Raw genomic sequence first — 14,913 nt, forward strand, 5'->3', positions numbered from 1 at the left:
GAAAAAGCTATTTTCAAATGATGCCTCTGATAAGGAGTTAATATTCAAAATATATAAAGAATTTATCCAACTAAACAACGAAAAAATTCTAAATAATCCAATAAAAAATGAGCAGAGGACCTGAATAGACACTTTTCCCAGGAAAACATACAGATGGTCAACATATATACGAAAATGCTCAACACTACAAGCTATATGGTAAATCAAATCGAAAGCACAATGAAATACCACTTCACACCTGTTAGAATGGCTATTACCAACGAGACAAGAAATAACAAGTATTGGATAAGATGCGGAGAAAAGGGAATTACCTCATACACTGCTGGCAGGAATGTAAATTGGTACAGCCGCTATGAAAAAAAGTATGGAGGTTCCTCAAAAAATTAAAAATAGAGCTACTATATGACCAAGAAATTGCTCTTCTGGGTATCTACCCCCCAAATTTGAAAGCACTTTCTTATAAAGATATTTGTACCCCCATGTTCATTGCAGCATTATCTACAATAGTCAAGACATGGAAACAATCTAAGTGTCCTTCATCAGATGATTCGCTAATTGAGATATACAACTGAAAGCAAAAAACTAATGAACCCATATCTATAAGGGGCAGGGGGCAGGAGGGAGGATGATGAGGATAAAAGGGGGTCAAATATATGGCAATGGAAGGTAACTAGACTTTAGGTCATCAATGAGCACATGATGAGTATACAGCTTTGTATTATAAAGTTGTAAGCCTGAAATGTATATACTGTCATTAACCAATGTTACTCTATAAATTTTTTTAAAGTATCTTTCAATAGTAATGAGGGAAGGTAGTGTATGTGGGCGCAGACGCTTACATGGGTGGAGATGGAGGTGGAGGTGGAAGTGGAAATTCTCTTATAATAGCTTCATTTTCTAGAGGACAAGAAGGTGTAACATAGCTAAGTGGCAGAGTGAACTGACTAGGGAATTTTAGTATGACTGCAGCAGTAAAGACCACTTGAAGTAGGCTTCAGTGGCTTGTATTTCTGCAGCCACAGTTCAGTTGCTTAGGCGCAAATATGGAGAGAGAGCTGAATTTAACCAGGGTTGTGGCTGTGCTAAAAGAGTAGGAAAAAGCAATGTAAGGAGGCAAGAGAGTTGAGGGTTTATACAAAGGAATGATTAAGTGATTTACCTGGAATTTAAGCAAGGTAAAAAGATAAAACTTATTAGAAGCAAAGGACAATAAAAATGCCATGGGGTCAAGAGATTGGAGGTCTCAGTAGCGGGGGAATACTATTGGAGTTGCAATATGAAATCAATGAGTTGGAAAGATAGGAGCTGGTAGTCAGAAAGGAAGCAAAATATTCTTTATTTGAGGCCAACATTCTAGCATCCAAACATTCTAGTTTGTCACCTGTTAACCACCGAAGTCTCCTTTTAGTGTGTGAAAGCATGGATGTTTTGCACGAAGTGCTTTCTTTCCCCTTCTTCTAGTTTTATTCTTATGGCCTTTCTCAATTAGATGATTCCATGAAATCAAGTCTTGTTTGTTTTCAAGAGTGAACAGAATCTGCAGACGGACAGGCAGCATAATGAGCAGGGGCGTCTCTACGGAAAGTTGCGCAGTTCGTGCACTGCACAAAGAATACCAGGCTGAACGGGTAGGTGGGGTTGAGATCCAGCCTGAGCTCTGCTCATTTAGCTGCAGCCCCATCACTAGCTGCCTTTTGTGCCCATAGTTTCATGCCCCGCTATGAGGGGCCTGTTCCTAACGATGCCATTTCTAATTTACAGAAAGGTGCTGTGTAGGCCAGGGAGCCGTGATTAAAACTGCACATGTGCTATAAGATTTTACCCAGAGGGCTAGACTCAGCAGGTAGATTTTTTTTTTTTTTTTTTTTTTGCTGATAAGTCCCTTGTGTTCTTTTGTGCTTCAAATATTCAGACTTTTTGAAGGAAGAGACACAATTATACTTTCTCAATTAAGTACATAGAGTAGCTCTTTATAATCATTTTTATTTCGATAATTAAATTTTGCTTTTCCCCAAACCAATACATAGCTTTCTAGATGATTGGTATTTGAGAAAAATGATGAAGTATGGGTCACATGAATTATTTAGGGATCATTGCCACCACTATTTCTTGTTCATTTATCAAAAAAAAAAAAACTTATAAGGTTAGATTAACATAAGACATATATGTGAAAGTTGGCAGAAATTGCTTACACTGGTGTAAAAAAAATTCTACTTGCTCATTTGCTCTTTGAAGCTCTTTAATGCATCAGTTCACTTTGGGATACATTACTTATCAATGGTTCTTGAGTTTTTAGGTACCTTTAGTTATGCAAATGTTTACAGTCTCCTTAAACTATCTATTAAGCTTCATATAAAAACATCTGCAAAGGCTTTTCTTTTTTGGTAGGAATTCCGGCAATAACCACTCATTGAATTAAAAACATAATACAGAAGTTTTGTGGAGACAAAACCATCCGTGCTCACTGAAAGCAAATGTTAGCACAGGGCATGAGTCACAACTAGGACATGACAAAGGCTATTTTCCGCATACTTTTAGTCACTAGTTAACCCAGAAAACGCTGTTAGGAGGTAGTTGAGTATCACTTCCCCTAATTTAATTGTAACAGAACGAAATGAGGCTATTCAACCAAGCTCTCCATCCCCAAGTGATTTGTGGATTACCCATGTAAACAATTTGCCAACTCTCTATGGTGTACCCCACTTTAGGCATGTGGAAAATTTTCATTGACACAAAGAACAATGCTGATTGTGATCTTGCAAGCACAGCACCATTCTCAATTATTCTCCATGGCTAAGCTTTCATCAAAGACCATGATACATTGCTCTGAACCCCTATATAGTTCTGAACCCCTCTGAGGACATCACAACATCCTCTTTTATCTTTACCTAGAAATGCAATGTTTGAGCAGGAAAGGTAAAGTAAGGGGCATGGAAGAATATGCAAGGGATGGCCAGGATAGTGAGGTCTGGGAATGCTTTCTCATAGGCACTGATAATGTAGGTTCTTCACAGGATACTCATTATTTTACCTAATTGTACAATGAACATCCATCAAATTCCTAGTCTAACCTAGGTATAAAATGGCACGTGAAAGCAAAATATTTTTTCCCTCAAGTAATTTGGTATTAAAAATTATTCATGCTGTTTGTGTGGAAATTTAGACCTAGCTGTAACATGCTTTACATTTCCAGTGTAGAAAGTTTGGTTCCCGAGTCCTGGTCCTGATGATGGCAAATCTAAATGATAAATGAAATAAATCAGCCATTCATCTGAATAGACTGAGCAACTAACTGATTGAAGTATTTGAATGATGGGAGGGGAAATGCTATAGGAGAATTATTTTAAGAACTTTAGAATATACTTTGACATGCATATATTAAAAGTTAGATTAAAAAGAATCTCAGTTTACCAGTTTTAATCTACTCTTTCATGGGTGAGGGAGAGGAGGATATTCTTAGACTGTGTGTTTGATATGTGTCTGGTTAATAATGAGTTTTTTTCCTCCACAGCAAGATACTATTAGTGCAAAATTTTAGTACCTAGACTATGACATCTGCATAACAGGAATAAATACCTCAGTGAATAAGCCAGTACAATCTTACGTCGCATGAATATGCAGTTTTACTGCAATGCTCAGGCCTAGTATTATTTTTCAAGTTTTTGTTTTTATTTCACATCCTGCATTTATCTTCCTTTGATTTAATCACAGCTATTTTCTTTAACATAAGCTATTTTAAGCATTAACTTTATTCCTAAATAGCTTCAGATTCATTTTATTAGTTAAACTCAGGCACTATGGCCATATTGCCCTGCACAAGCCCAATCCCATCTGATCTTGGAAGCTAAGCAGGGTTGGGCCTGGTTAGTACTTGGATGGGATACCACCTAGGAAGACCAGGTACTGAAGGCATTAAAAATAAATAAACTCAGGCAGATAACTGCATATGAATGAGGCTACAGCATTGTCTAATCCAGAGCATCGGTCCTTTTCATTCACGAAGACATTTTTATGAATGAGTATAAAAACACTTTATTTTCAGATAATTTCACTTTTAAGGTACTCCCTTGAAAGGAATGCCAAAAGTCTTAAATAAAAGATGTTTTAAACTTTCTGTTGGGCTGTGATTTTAGGGAGTGTTAAGTAGAAATTATTACTAATGGTTAATGTTAATTGGACATCTTTGTGGTAAATTAACTCCAACAAACTCAATATTCTGTGAATCCTGTGTTGTGAAATTAAACAGTTATTTCCAAAGGCTATTCTGCTTTTATTGATATGGAACGAATAGTTACTGAGCACTTACTATATTGCTTATTATGTAGCCCAGTTAATTTGTCCTTAATGAAAACAAAGCCATAGATGATCTTATCTCTTCCTTTGTGTATATATGTGCTTGTTTGAAGATGTTTGCATATTCTTGGTTAGTATACTTTTGAACCAGCATGGAGAAGTCTCATTTACTTTTTAGCAGTTGGTTGGTTTTATAACCATCTCAGAAATCAGACAGGTCTTCCAGAAGTAGTTCGTCTTTGAAGATTCATTTTCTTGAGGGGTACTGCTTTGCTCATTCAGTGAGGACTTTTGGGTATAAAAATGGAACAGAGAGTTTCAAACAGTTCTGCAGAAACTGTACTTTGGTCTCTAGACTTCATTGTCCTTAAGAATTTAACCTGTCGCCTGGCTTGAATTCTTTAGGACTGAGGTTATCTTAAAATAGAAATGGTAGGAAAGCTTTCCTATGCTTTGGGTAGGAGACAAATTTGCTTTGGTAAAATCTGTGGCTGAGGAAAGCATACAGGGCCTGGCAGAAGAAGACATACATCACCACTAGCCACCAAGTTAAGTTGTGGAATCCAAAGGTGACAGCCATGGAAATGTAGATCATCAGCTCTGCTGAGTAGTTAGGGGAAGAAACATATTCAAACCAGTCTCCAAAAGGGATCCGGTGGTTACAGTGAATGATCACTCCTGAAATGGAAAAACAAAAAAAAAACCAAAAACAAAAAAAAACCTTCTGAATACTTGAAGCTGCAAAAAGAAAGTTTTACAACATCGCTCCCCAAATCATTAACAAAAAATCTTATTTAGAGAAGAATGACAGACCTGTGTGCAAACCACCTTCTGTCACACTTCCACTGTCAATCTACAATGCATTTAAAAAATCACATGCTTGGGTTACACAATCAGCTATAAATAAGCACAAAAGGAGAGCCAGTTTCTTTAACAATCTTCCAAGCTAGAAATGAAGAGCTCAGATTCCAGAATTAGACTGCCTGAGTTCAAATCCTGACTCTTTCACTTACCATCTGTATAACATCAGGTAAGTTGCTTAACCTCTCTGTGCTTCAGTTTCCTCATCTGTAAAATGAAGATAAGACTGTATCCCCCTCAAGTGAGTACTATGAAGCTCTATGCAAAGTACTCAGGATAGGGCCTGGCACAAAATAAGCACTCGATAAATGATGAATAATACTATTCCATTTTTAATACTTCGAAAAGGCTAATAAAAACTGTACCTGTGATAAGTCAACACATGCTAACTAAAAAGTCAAGTTTTTTCTTTTGGCTTGGAATGATACTAACTCAGCATGGAAATACCAGTGCTTACATGCTGCTTAGACAGATAAATGCAATACAGGCTACAAAATGCAGGCACATAATAAAATAAAAAGTATCAGGGCTAATGGGGCCAGAGAGATCTTTCAGTATACTCCTCTCATTTCACAGATGGGAAGATCAAGACCCAGAGAGGTGTTCTGTCAAAAATGAATATTTGATAGATTAGTCAACTAGCACAGGAAAGAAAAGAATGAAGACACGTGGAAAACTAACTGAGGGTCAAAATCCACAGGCAGTGGCTCTAAAAGATATCTTACCTGCTTTGTTTTTTCTGAGATTGCCAAGAATGACATGGCACTTATATTGATGGACAGATGACCAGATGAACATCATCATTCCGAGGATATGGAACCAGCGAGCTTGCATCAAGAGATTTTTCCCTATCACATAGACTACAGAAATACGAATTATTAGTCAATGCTGCAAACTTTCAGAGGTTCAGGTAATTAAAAAAATCATATAGTTAGTAGAACACAATTATCCACTTACTCTGTTTCTCATGACTAGAAAATTATCCTGACAGAATTTCTCAAGTACAGAGAGGGGAACACTATGCAGATTCACTCCTCAACCAGGGGCAGCTTCAATGGATACTGGTAGAGAATTCCATAAGATACAGTCTCTTGTTCCTTCTTCAAAGGCTTTAAGTACAGAGGTTAGCTCTGTCTCCTGCCCTTGTGATAACACTGTGTAGTGAGACAACTTTGCATTCCTATTTCTAAGCCTTATTTTATGTCTTTTTTCTTACATTCTGTTGTCAGGAGAACACTGAAATCTCTCCCTGAGCCACTATACTAAGCCACTGTAAGGGAGACCCTGAAGGTGGAATGCCGATGGACTTAATTGGCTCCAGCCAATGAAGACAACCTCTGGAGGTAAAGACTAAGAATGGGGCTTTTCAAAAAGAGGAGAAACATGAACTTCCAGATGAAGAACAGTGTTCCTTTCTGATTACAGATTTAGTTTTAGGAGAAGAAACACTCAAAGTATCATCTTCTTTCCTCTCCAGCTATCAGGAAGAAAAGAAGAATGCAGGTCTTTTAAAAACTGGTATCGGAAAAGCTAATTAAGGACTTCCCTATCATGAGCAGGAAACATCAGGGACTTGGCTGAGGAAACAAAGTTGTCCATTGACAACAGGGAAGAGCCTGAGGCTCTGGAGCCAAGAGGGAGCCCCTAGGAAGCTGATTGAGGTAAGAGAAGCAAGGATCATACTATTCCATATGGGTATCTGGAAGCAGGACTCAGTTGATTACAGCTAATGACTAATGAGAGTCCAGCAAAGTCTATCTGTGTTAATTTATTTAAAAACTCACTCTATATAAATGATCTACTACAGTCCTTTAGTATTTACTAGGTTCAGCCATTTAACTAAAAGGTTATTTTTTATAAATCAAGAATAAGCAAAATGTGAAAAATACAGATTTAAATCGAAAAGGCTTTAAGAACAAGTCATTATAAGATTAAAAGTTGAAGCAAGTATCTGGAAGTTCACATCACTACCAATTCACCTACTCTAAATGTAGAAAATTATCTATAAGGGGAAAAAGATATGTAAAAGTAGGTTGAAATTATGATGCAGGAAAGGGGAGGCAGATGGAAGGCTCCTACTTACTAAGAGTCTAATTTGTGTAGTATTTAATTATCCATTTATTCATTAGTTACTTACTGGGTGTCTACTAAGCCTAGCACTGCTGCAGGCCTGAGGCATAAAGCTATGAATATATCAAACAAGATCCCAGTCCTCACAGATTCACATTCTAGTGGCAAAAAACTGACACGAATGAGTACATCCATCAATAACCCAGAAAATTTTGGGCAGAGATGATACCCTGAGGAAAAGAAAACAGAACAGTGTAATGGTGAGTGACCAGGGGAGAGACTCTAGACTTTGAAGACAAGGAGACGTGAAGACCTGGGTAGTTTAAAGATATTCTTTCTTTTCATTTTCAGAAGAACCCTCTGGAATAACTATATGTCCCTAATTATAAAAAGGTTCTGAAGCTTGAAGAAGTTAAATAAGCCAGAAGTCAAACTCAGGCCCATCTGATTCCCAAACCCATTTCTATCAGATCCTACAGCTGGCAAAATGCCCCAGTGTATTCTCTCTCAATGAATTCCTAAAACTCATTCTCTCCATATTGTCTCAAATGATTACACAGATGACCTCTTGAAGAACAAGTAGGTAAAAAAAAAAAAAAAAAAAGAAAGAAAGAAAAGCAGCATCAGAAAAGAATGTCTAGAAAGCTATTTTTGTGAATGTCCTGGCTTTCCTTCACTAGTCACATAGGACAGAGGGCAGAAGGTGGGGTCCGAGCAGCACAGAAAACTCCCAAAGAGCTATATAACGCCAATAGAAACTAACAGACTGAAAGCTAGTGGGTTACCAAAGTGCTTAGGAAAGCTCCTTTGGATGGAAAGCCCATACTGTTCACCAGGAATGCCAGCTTTCCCATGGTATAGGGCTGCACACAAATGACACTGCAGAAAGCTCAGGGAAGAACAACAGACTTAAGTTCAGAGGAATTAGATGGAGAGATGCTAGCTGAATGGCTGCAGCCAATAAATAATTCATGAATTGAGAAAGATCATCAATAAGCTGTACTTGAAAATCATTCCTCAAGTCATAGAGGCCTTGAGTTGTACTAAAGCAAGAGAGAGAAGACATTCGAGGGGCACTGATACTGAAACCAAGCCCAAGGAGAAAGCTCCCTCACTGAGGACTGGAAATGTCTAGATCTTGCTTTCGATTTATGAGGATGGCAAGGGGAGCTTTAGGAAACATGGAGCCTTAGACTCGGAGAAAACAGTCATCAAAGGTCTACCCTACAGGGTCTGGGCTGATGGATACCAAGACTGCAAGGTAAAGTTAACCTCAGCACTGAAAACTCATTTCACTCACTCAAAATGGCTTCTTTATAATAAACATGCACTGTTTTTACCTAAATGATAGTCATATATGTTAGATATTCACCCCCTGCCCAAAAAAAAGAAAAAAGAAAAAGGAAAAAAAAGAAAGAAAAACCACTTCATTTCTTCCTCTTAAACAAAGGTCGAAGTTTGGGTTCTCTCCTCCTAGTTAGTAAGAGCTCAGAACTGTTAAGACACAATTTTGATTTGCCACAGTACTCTTTTGTCTCACTTGAAGAAAAACTATATTATAATGGCAACAAAATGGCTCCCTCATTCCTCGTCAAATCACAACTATTTACCATGAGTCAACGTCACCTACCCCTCCTCTGGTTTTCTATGATTACATCTTGACCACACTTCCCCTCCCCAGCTTCCCCCTCAGCCTCCCACACAAACACCCCAGGACAACTGAGGCTTTGGCGAGGCAACTTTCTTTGCTGAATCTTTCTCCTGTTCTTGGGTGTCCCCTGCTCCCTGTCCAACTCTTGACCACACTCCCTCTTTCTCTCCAGGCTTACTCCATATGAATTCATTGACTTCCCTCTGAAAGAAACCTCACATTTGGTTTCTTTATCCTTAAATCAAGCCTCCTGAATACTTTGCACTTTACCATCTCTCCTGTAGACATATTGCTCATGTTGGCGTCTTTCGGGTTTTAGAAGTCAAGGTTAATGTACATATCCGTGGGCACATTGACTTTTTAAAGCTATTAGAGTCCAAAATCCTCACATGCAAAGTGGACTGGAGAGGTGTCCTACTGTCAAACTTTCATAACGCGTGGTGGGGTACTTCGCCTGAAGAGTACCACGTGCTTCCATCCAGTGATTCAGCTGACAAAGCCCAGGGACCACTCACCATTCCTGCCATCCATTGGCACTTGACTCAGCACAGTTAGGCCGATGAGGACATAGTAGACAAGTCCAAAACAGTACAGCAAGATGTGAATCATGGCACTGGAGAAGACGCTGACATAGAAGCATTCGAAGAGTCTTCGCAAGCTGTGTAGCCATAGACACACTAATACTAAGAATGGAGACAGCGCCAGCTCGCCCCCTACAATTCAGAAAGCAATACATTCAGATTTCTCTTTCCAGAATTAATCCAGTCATGTTTTCCCCTACTGTTACACACAGCATTAAACAAGATTATTAGAACTAGGAAAAGGCCCTAAAAATCATCTGGTCTAACACCTCCCATTTTTTAGCAATGAGAAAGTGGGCCAAGTGAAGTCAAGGAATTTGGCTCAAGTTACACAGTTAAGCTAGTGACAGAGCTGGGAGAAACAGATCTCGACTCTGCTCTGCCATGTGAAAGCCTTCCAGGGTGCGTGGACAGCATCGTGAAGGGTCTGTGCACTCAGAACCCAGGGTCTGTGGGTCTCTGAGCCCTGGCACTAATAACAATGAAGATGGGCAGGAAGAGTTTCTGGATGATGCCTGAGTAATCCCACTTGGTGAAATCCATGGAATCACGGATGACAAGAGACACAGGCACCCACAGAGGCAGAAAGGGGGACAGGAACAGAGACAGGAAAAACTACGTATTCCTTTCCATATTAAAAAAAGAAAGAAATTATACTTTTAGGAGACTGTGAGTCTTGAGATTTATCTTCCTACCTGCCTCTTATGCAAAAGAAGTCAGAAGAAATGCTGGTTTTTAAAATGACAAAAAACCTAGATTTTTAAAAAGGAGATATCGCACATACACATACACACATTAGGATACAATAAGTATAAAATTTAAAGAATTTTTACAAACCAACCCACCCCATCCATATAACTAGCACCCAGAACCAGACACAGAACATGACCAGTAACCCTTGTGTTTCCTTCTAGGCATTGTTCCTCTCCTCCCCCCACCCTCCCAGGGGTGACTTTTATCAGCTATAAATTAGCTTTGCCTGTTTTTGTATTTTAAATATGGCAAAACCTAGTTAAAACTCTTTTGGAATAGGATAAAACAAATACCCAAATAAAATTCCTCACTACCAACCCTCCGAATACCAGAACCCCAGCCAGCCCCACAGTAAACAAACGAAGAGATAAATGTTCAGTGCCTGAAGTGAGATTCACTGAGGTATCCTTCCCTCCCAAATAGGATCTGCATTTGGTTCCCTTCTAACTATCATCTTTTGCAACGAGTTCTGGTTATATAGAAAGGGATTGTTCCTAAGGAGCCAGTGGCTTGGCTGTTGGGACAAAAAACAGAGATAGTACGAGAACAATTTGTTTCTAATTCTGTCCCTCACCCGCTGCCTAACATTACTTGAGGCCACTTCTGTTTTAACCTTCAATTCCTTATTTTAAAATTCTTCTTTATCTGAGGCAAATTTAATGGCTACTTTGTAATCATCTGGTCAACAACTATAGTCAATTATATTATATAACCATAGCCTTCTGACATAACAAACATTTTTAACAAGGGATCTAAAAATAATTTTCCATCAAATTTCTGGAGTTCTAAGACATGGTTTTGGTTGGACTATATAAATGATAATTGTTTCAAGGCAAGCCCAAGGGATCCTAAAAGCTTCCCCTCTTTTAAAGAGTTGAATATAAATGTGGCAGCAGTATGAGAAATATCAGAGGGAGAACAGCTAGTCCTGCACTCACTAAAAAGTCAGGGACGAAGAGCTAACTCTTAACTCTGCCATGATCTCAATAAAGGACCTGGGGATATCTCGTTGGGATGGCTGTGAACCATGAAGAACTCTGTTGCCCTCACCCTCCACTTCCCAGTTCCCGCTGAGGTGGAACAACTATACCAAGAACAGCTCCCTGCAGGCAGGAAGGACAGGAACAGGAAGCAACGGTTGTGATTAGTCAGGAGAGTCGTTACCTTGGAATTGTGCAGTCCCAAGAATTCTGAGTAAAGCGTGAAGCCAATTTGGAAAAGGCACTCCCAGAAACAGAGACTGAATAAGGCACCAAAGCAGGAAACCATTCCACAGCACTGAGACAATATAGAAGTGAGAAAAATACCTGCAAAGGGAGAACAAGTTAGGGATTAATCAGAGCAGAGCCACTTTACTATGTAGGAAGACTATTTTTAGTTTCCTTTTCCTCTTTCCCCCATTCCCAAAGTACAGTTTTGCTTTTTAATAGAACCTGAATCCTACAGGTGTTCCATGTTTTAAATTTTCCTTTCAAATGATGGGATCTATTAACTTATAGGAAAAGGAGGCCTCCCTGAGGTTAACAATACAACTGGCCCTGTTAAACTTAGACTGAGGGTCAATTAGCAATTTCTCTTATCTCTGGGTCACTGGATGGTGGTCAAGTTCCAAAGCAGAGGCCCATAGGCTCTGGCAAAGAGAACCTAGGCTGTGCTAACAGAAGCCAAATCTGTGAAAGATTTCTGAATCTCAGAGCAATATTGCTGCAATAGCCATATAATGTTACCTAAGACTTGCACAATTATAGGCTCTCAAGGCTGCAAGAAACCTTAGAGGTCTTCTGAATCAGCGTTTTTCTAAATTGTGTTGACCTAAATGACTTAGATGACAAATATTAACTCATAAAACTACACATCAATTCCTGATGGTTACAGCTCTCATTGTACTTCAAGTACAATGCTTATTTTGCAATCATCGGTTACAAATAAAACCACACCACCAGTAAAAATTGCAACTAGCAATGTTAATTTGATATAAAAGGTGATTTTGGTTTGCTGAAAGGAAATCACCTCATATGACACAAGGGCCTATAACAGGCTTTTATGAGGTCCATTTACTTTTTTCTCTCAAACCAATTTGAAATCATTCTGACCACCCTGGAGGTCATTTGGCCTTCTCTGGTCTTCAGTGTAGCATGTTTATTTTAAGCCTCCATCCCCCTGTCTCATTAGATGTGACAAAGTAAGATGACTTGGTGTCAGAGGAGTACACATAAACTTAGAAACTCCTCTTCCATATAATCCAGAATATTCTTGTACCAGAACCCACAGCTCCCCCAGACCAGGCCCACAACCCAGTCTGATGAACACTGATCTAATCTGATCATTCCATAGCAACCCACTTAATTCTCCCGACTATTGTTACTGATTCCATGACTGGATCTGCCTGAGTCATCCTGTTTGTTATTCTCGATTCTAATCTCCAGGCTCAAGAGCTTACTCAAAACTTTATGCATCAGTATCAATTCCACAGCCCCTCTTCACCCTGTAGGGGGCTGGCCTTTGGTTGCCTTGCAGGGTCTTTCTTAAGTCATGCTTTGGAGGAGACCTGAGCCCAGGTTTGGTCTGAGTGACCTGAATTTGCTATACCTTCTCCAGTACTAAAAGAAATGTCTCTTTAAATTTAGAAAAGGAAAAGCAAAAAAAAAATTACCATGAGAAGTTCCACTCTAGAATTCGGGAAGGAAAAAAGGCATAACTTACAAGAAACCCAAAGAGTACCAAGTGTTGCAGTAATAAATATAGGAAAGGTGGCAAGTTTGTTTCTTGGCTGTTATTATAATGACGGACTTGAGTAGTGACAGCTGGAGTATGGGGGGGGGCAGAGAAGTAGGTAAGTGCAGGGAATGACTTGAAATGTGTCCTTTAATTCATGGACGCTAGTACCTTTTCCGAAATTCAGAAAAAAAATTGTTAGAATTCACGCTAAGAAACAATTTTTTTCCTTCGTTTTATAACATTAAAACATGATTTAACAAAAGGATGACAGGTATTTTGAAAAGACACTGCAATCAAACATGATTTAACAAAAGGATGACAGGTATTTTTGCTTAAAAATACACTCTAAGAATTAGGATGTTAAACCAATTCGTCTTGAATAATTCTGCTTTTTTCCAGGGCCTCATTCCATTTACCCTTCTTCAGAATGACCTAGTTCTCTTAGTGTAACACCTGATCAGTCTTTCTCCAACACTCAAAAGTAGAGAATTATCCACGTTTCTGAAGGCAAATTATACTTAGCTCCTTTCTTGTGTTCGGGACTGGGACATTGCCTATGTGAGGTTTAAGCAACAATCCAGGTGTTTTAACATCAGAAACTACATAACATTCCTTCAGATTCCTTCTTAAATGCCAACTTAAGATGCATCTTAAAGGTAGAAAAGCCACTGCTGTCTGCCTACCATCTAGAAGTGTTCGGCTGACTCTTATATTAGCTATATTCTGAATTCAAAGTGAAAAAAAAAAAATTCCAAACTATACCAAGTCTCAAAATTTCTGAAAGAATTCTATAAGCCCTAATGATTTAATCTTTGTTGATTTTGGTTATGAAATATGTTAAAAGTGAAATGGAGCTTCGGACTCAGGCTTGCTTTACATGTGCCATCATGGGCAATTTTCTCCGGGGAAACCTGCGGAGGGTCAGTGCAGGAGAAGGTCAGTACAGTGGACGGTAGTGTTCCCAAGTGTGGGGACCAACATCTCGCCATTCGAGGGTCGGGGAGACAAACAGGGAAAACAGGTGCAAAGGGCGGACCTGCCTTTATTTCTATTGAGTTCTGGCGACTTCAAGTTTGATTATGAGCCTCTGGAGTGCAGGGGAGGGGCAAGAGGAGAATTTGGGGACAAAGGAGACTAATTTGCTGCCTGGCGACCAGGCCTAAATTCGGAAACGCTGCCATTTTCCCCAAGGGAAGGACTGACTCCGTCAGGCCGCAAGTTCACGTCCCTGTGCCCTGGGCAGGGCGCGCGGCTCGGCACGTCTGTGTTGGCGGACACTTAGGGCATTCCACTCCAAGGGCCACGAAGCGGACGCAGGAAGCGCTCGGAGCCAGGCTTGGCCCAACCAGGCCCGACAAGCGCCAGCCCCGCGCCTGCCTCTGCTGCCCCCTGCCGGCTGCGCGAGCCTGGAGTCCCGGACTCTGGCAGCCGGGACTCGCGCCCCCGGTGCGGTTACCTCTTGGGGACATCAAAGATCTGGCAGATGGCCGGGCGCAGTAACAGCCCACTCTTGATTTTTCCATAGCAGACCAGGTCCTGAAAGAGCGCGCAGCTGGGGAGCAGGCCAGGCGGCACGAGCTGCAGCAGCAGGGTTAGCAGGAAGGCGGCGGCCAGCGTGAGCCACACCACGTTCAGTGGGGTCAGCGCCGAGAACTCGGCCCCCGCCCAGGCCGTCATGGCCGGCGCACCAGCTTCCGGGCTCTCTCGCTCCGCACCGCCAGCCGGCGCAGGAGCGGCTCTTCACAGGCTGCGCGCCGCTCATAGGCGGGCGGGACGTCGATGACGCGGCGCCGGGCGGGGACGCGCTCCGCCCCGCCGGGCCCTCGGGAGCAGGTGACGCTGGCGCCCGCTGGTCGTTCTCTGTACCTAGTCTGATTCAGGGATACCTAGATGGAACCTCAGGATATGGTTCAACAAATGATTCAAAGAAGCAAAACTAACAAGACCACGTGCCTCCAAGTCTTCGTCGCTTCATCTTTTTAATGG

At 40.6% G+C, this 14,913-nt stretch overlaps 1 protein-coding gene and 1 pseudogene across 1 annotated transcript; one reads left to right on the forward strand and one right to left on the reverse strand.

Annotated features, from left to right (window-relative positions):
- Positions 1 to 1,963: 1,963 nt before the first annotated feature.
- On the reverse strand, positions 1,964 to 14,684 carry SRD5A3 (steroid 5 alpha-reductase 3). Its single transcript, XM_016165141.2, has 5 exons — positions 14,384 to 14,684; positions 11,374 to 11,516; positions 9,391 to 9,588; positions 5,880 to 6,014; positions 1,964 to 4,971 (listed from the first exon to the last, which is right to left on the reverse strand). The coding sequence occupies exons 1-5, from the start codon at positions 14,602 to 14,604 to the stop codon at positions 4,712 to 4,714; spliced, it is 957 nt and encodes a 318-aa protein (XP_016020627.2). The 5' UTR covers positions 14,605 to 14,684; the 3' UTR covers positions 1,964 to 4,711.
- LOC118608929 lies at positions 3,794 to 3,912 on the forward strand (annotated as a pseudogene).
- Positions 14,685 to 14,913: the final 229 nt, after the last annotated feature.

Source organism: Rousettus aegyptiacus, unplaced genomic scaffold, assembly GCF_014176215.1.
Source record: "Rousettus aegyptiacus isolate mRouAeg1 unplaced genomic scaffold, mRouAeg1.p scaffold_m13_p_10, whole genome shotgun sequence".
NCBI lineage: Eukaryota > Metazoa > Chordata > Mammalia > Chiroptera > Pteropodidae > Rousettus > Rousettus aegyptiacus.

Coding starts and splice junctions, on each gene's coding strand:
- SRD5A3 (XM_016165141.2), bottom strand. CDS start 14,604: ATGACGGCCTGGGCGGGGGCCGAGTTCTCGGCGCTGACCCCACTGAAC. Junction 9,589..11,373: donor TGGGACTGCACAATTCCAAG/GTAACGACTCTC, acceptor TCTGAATTGTAG/GGGGCGAGCTGGCGCTGTCT. Junction 6,015..9,390: donor GCCAATGGATGGCAGGAATG/GTGAGTGGTCCC, acceptor GTATTTCTGTAG/TCTATGTGATAGGGAAAAAT.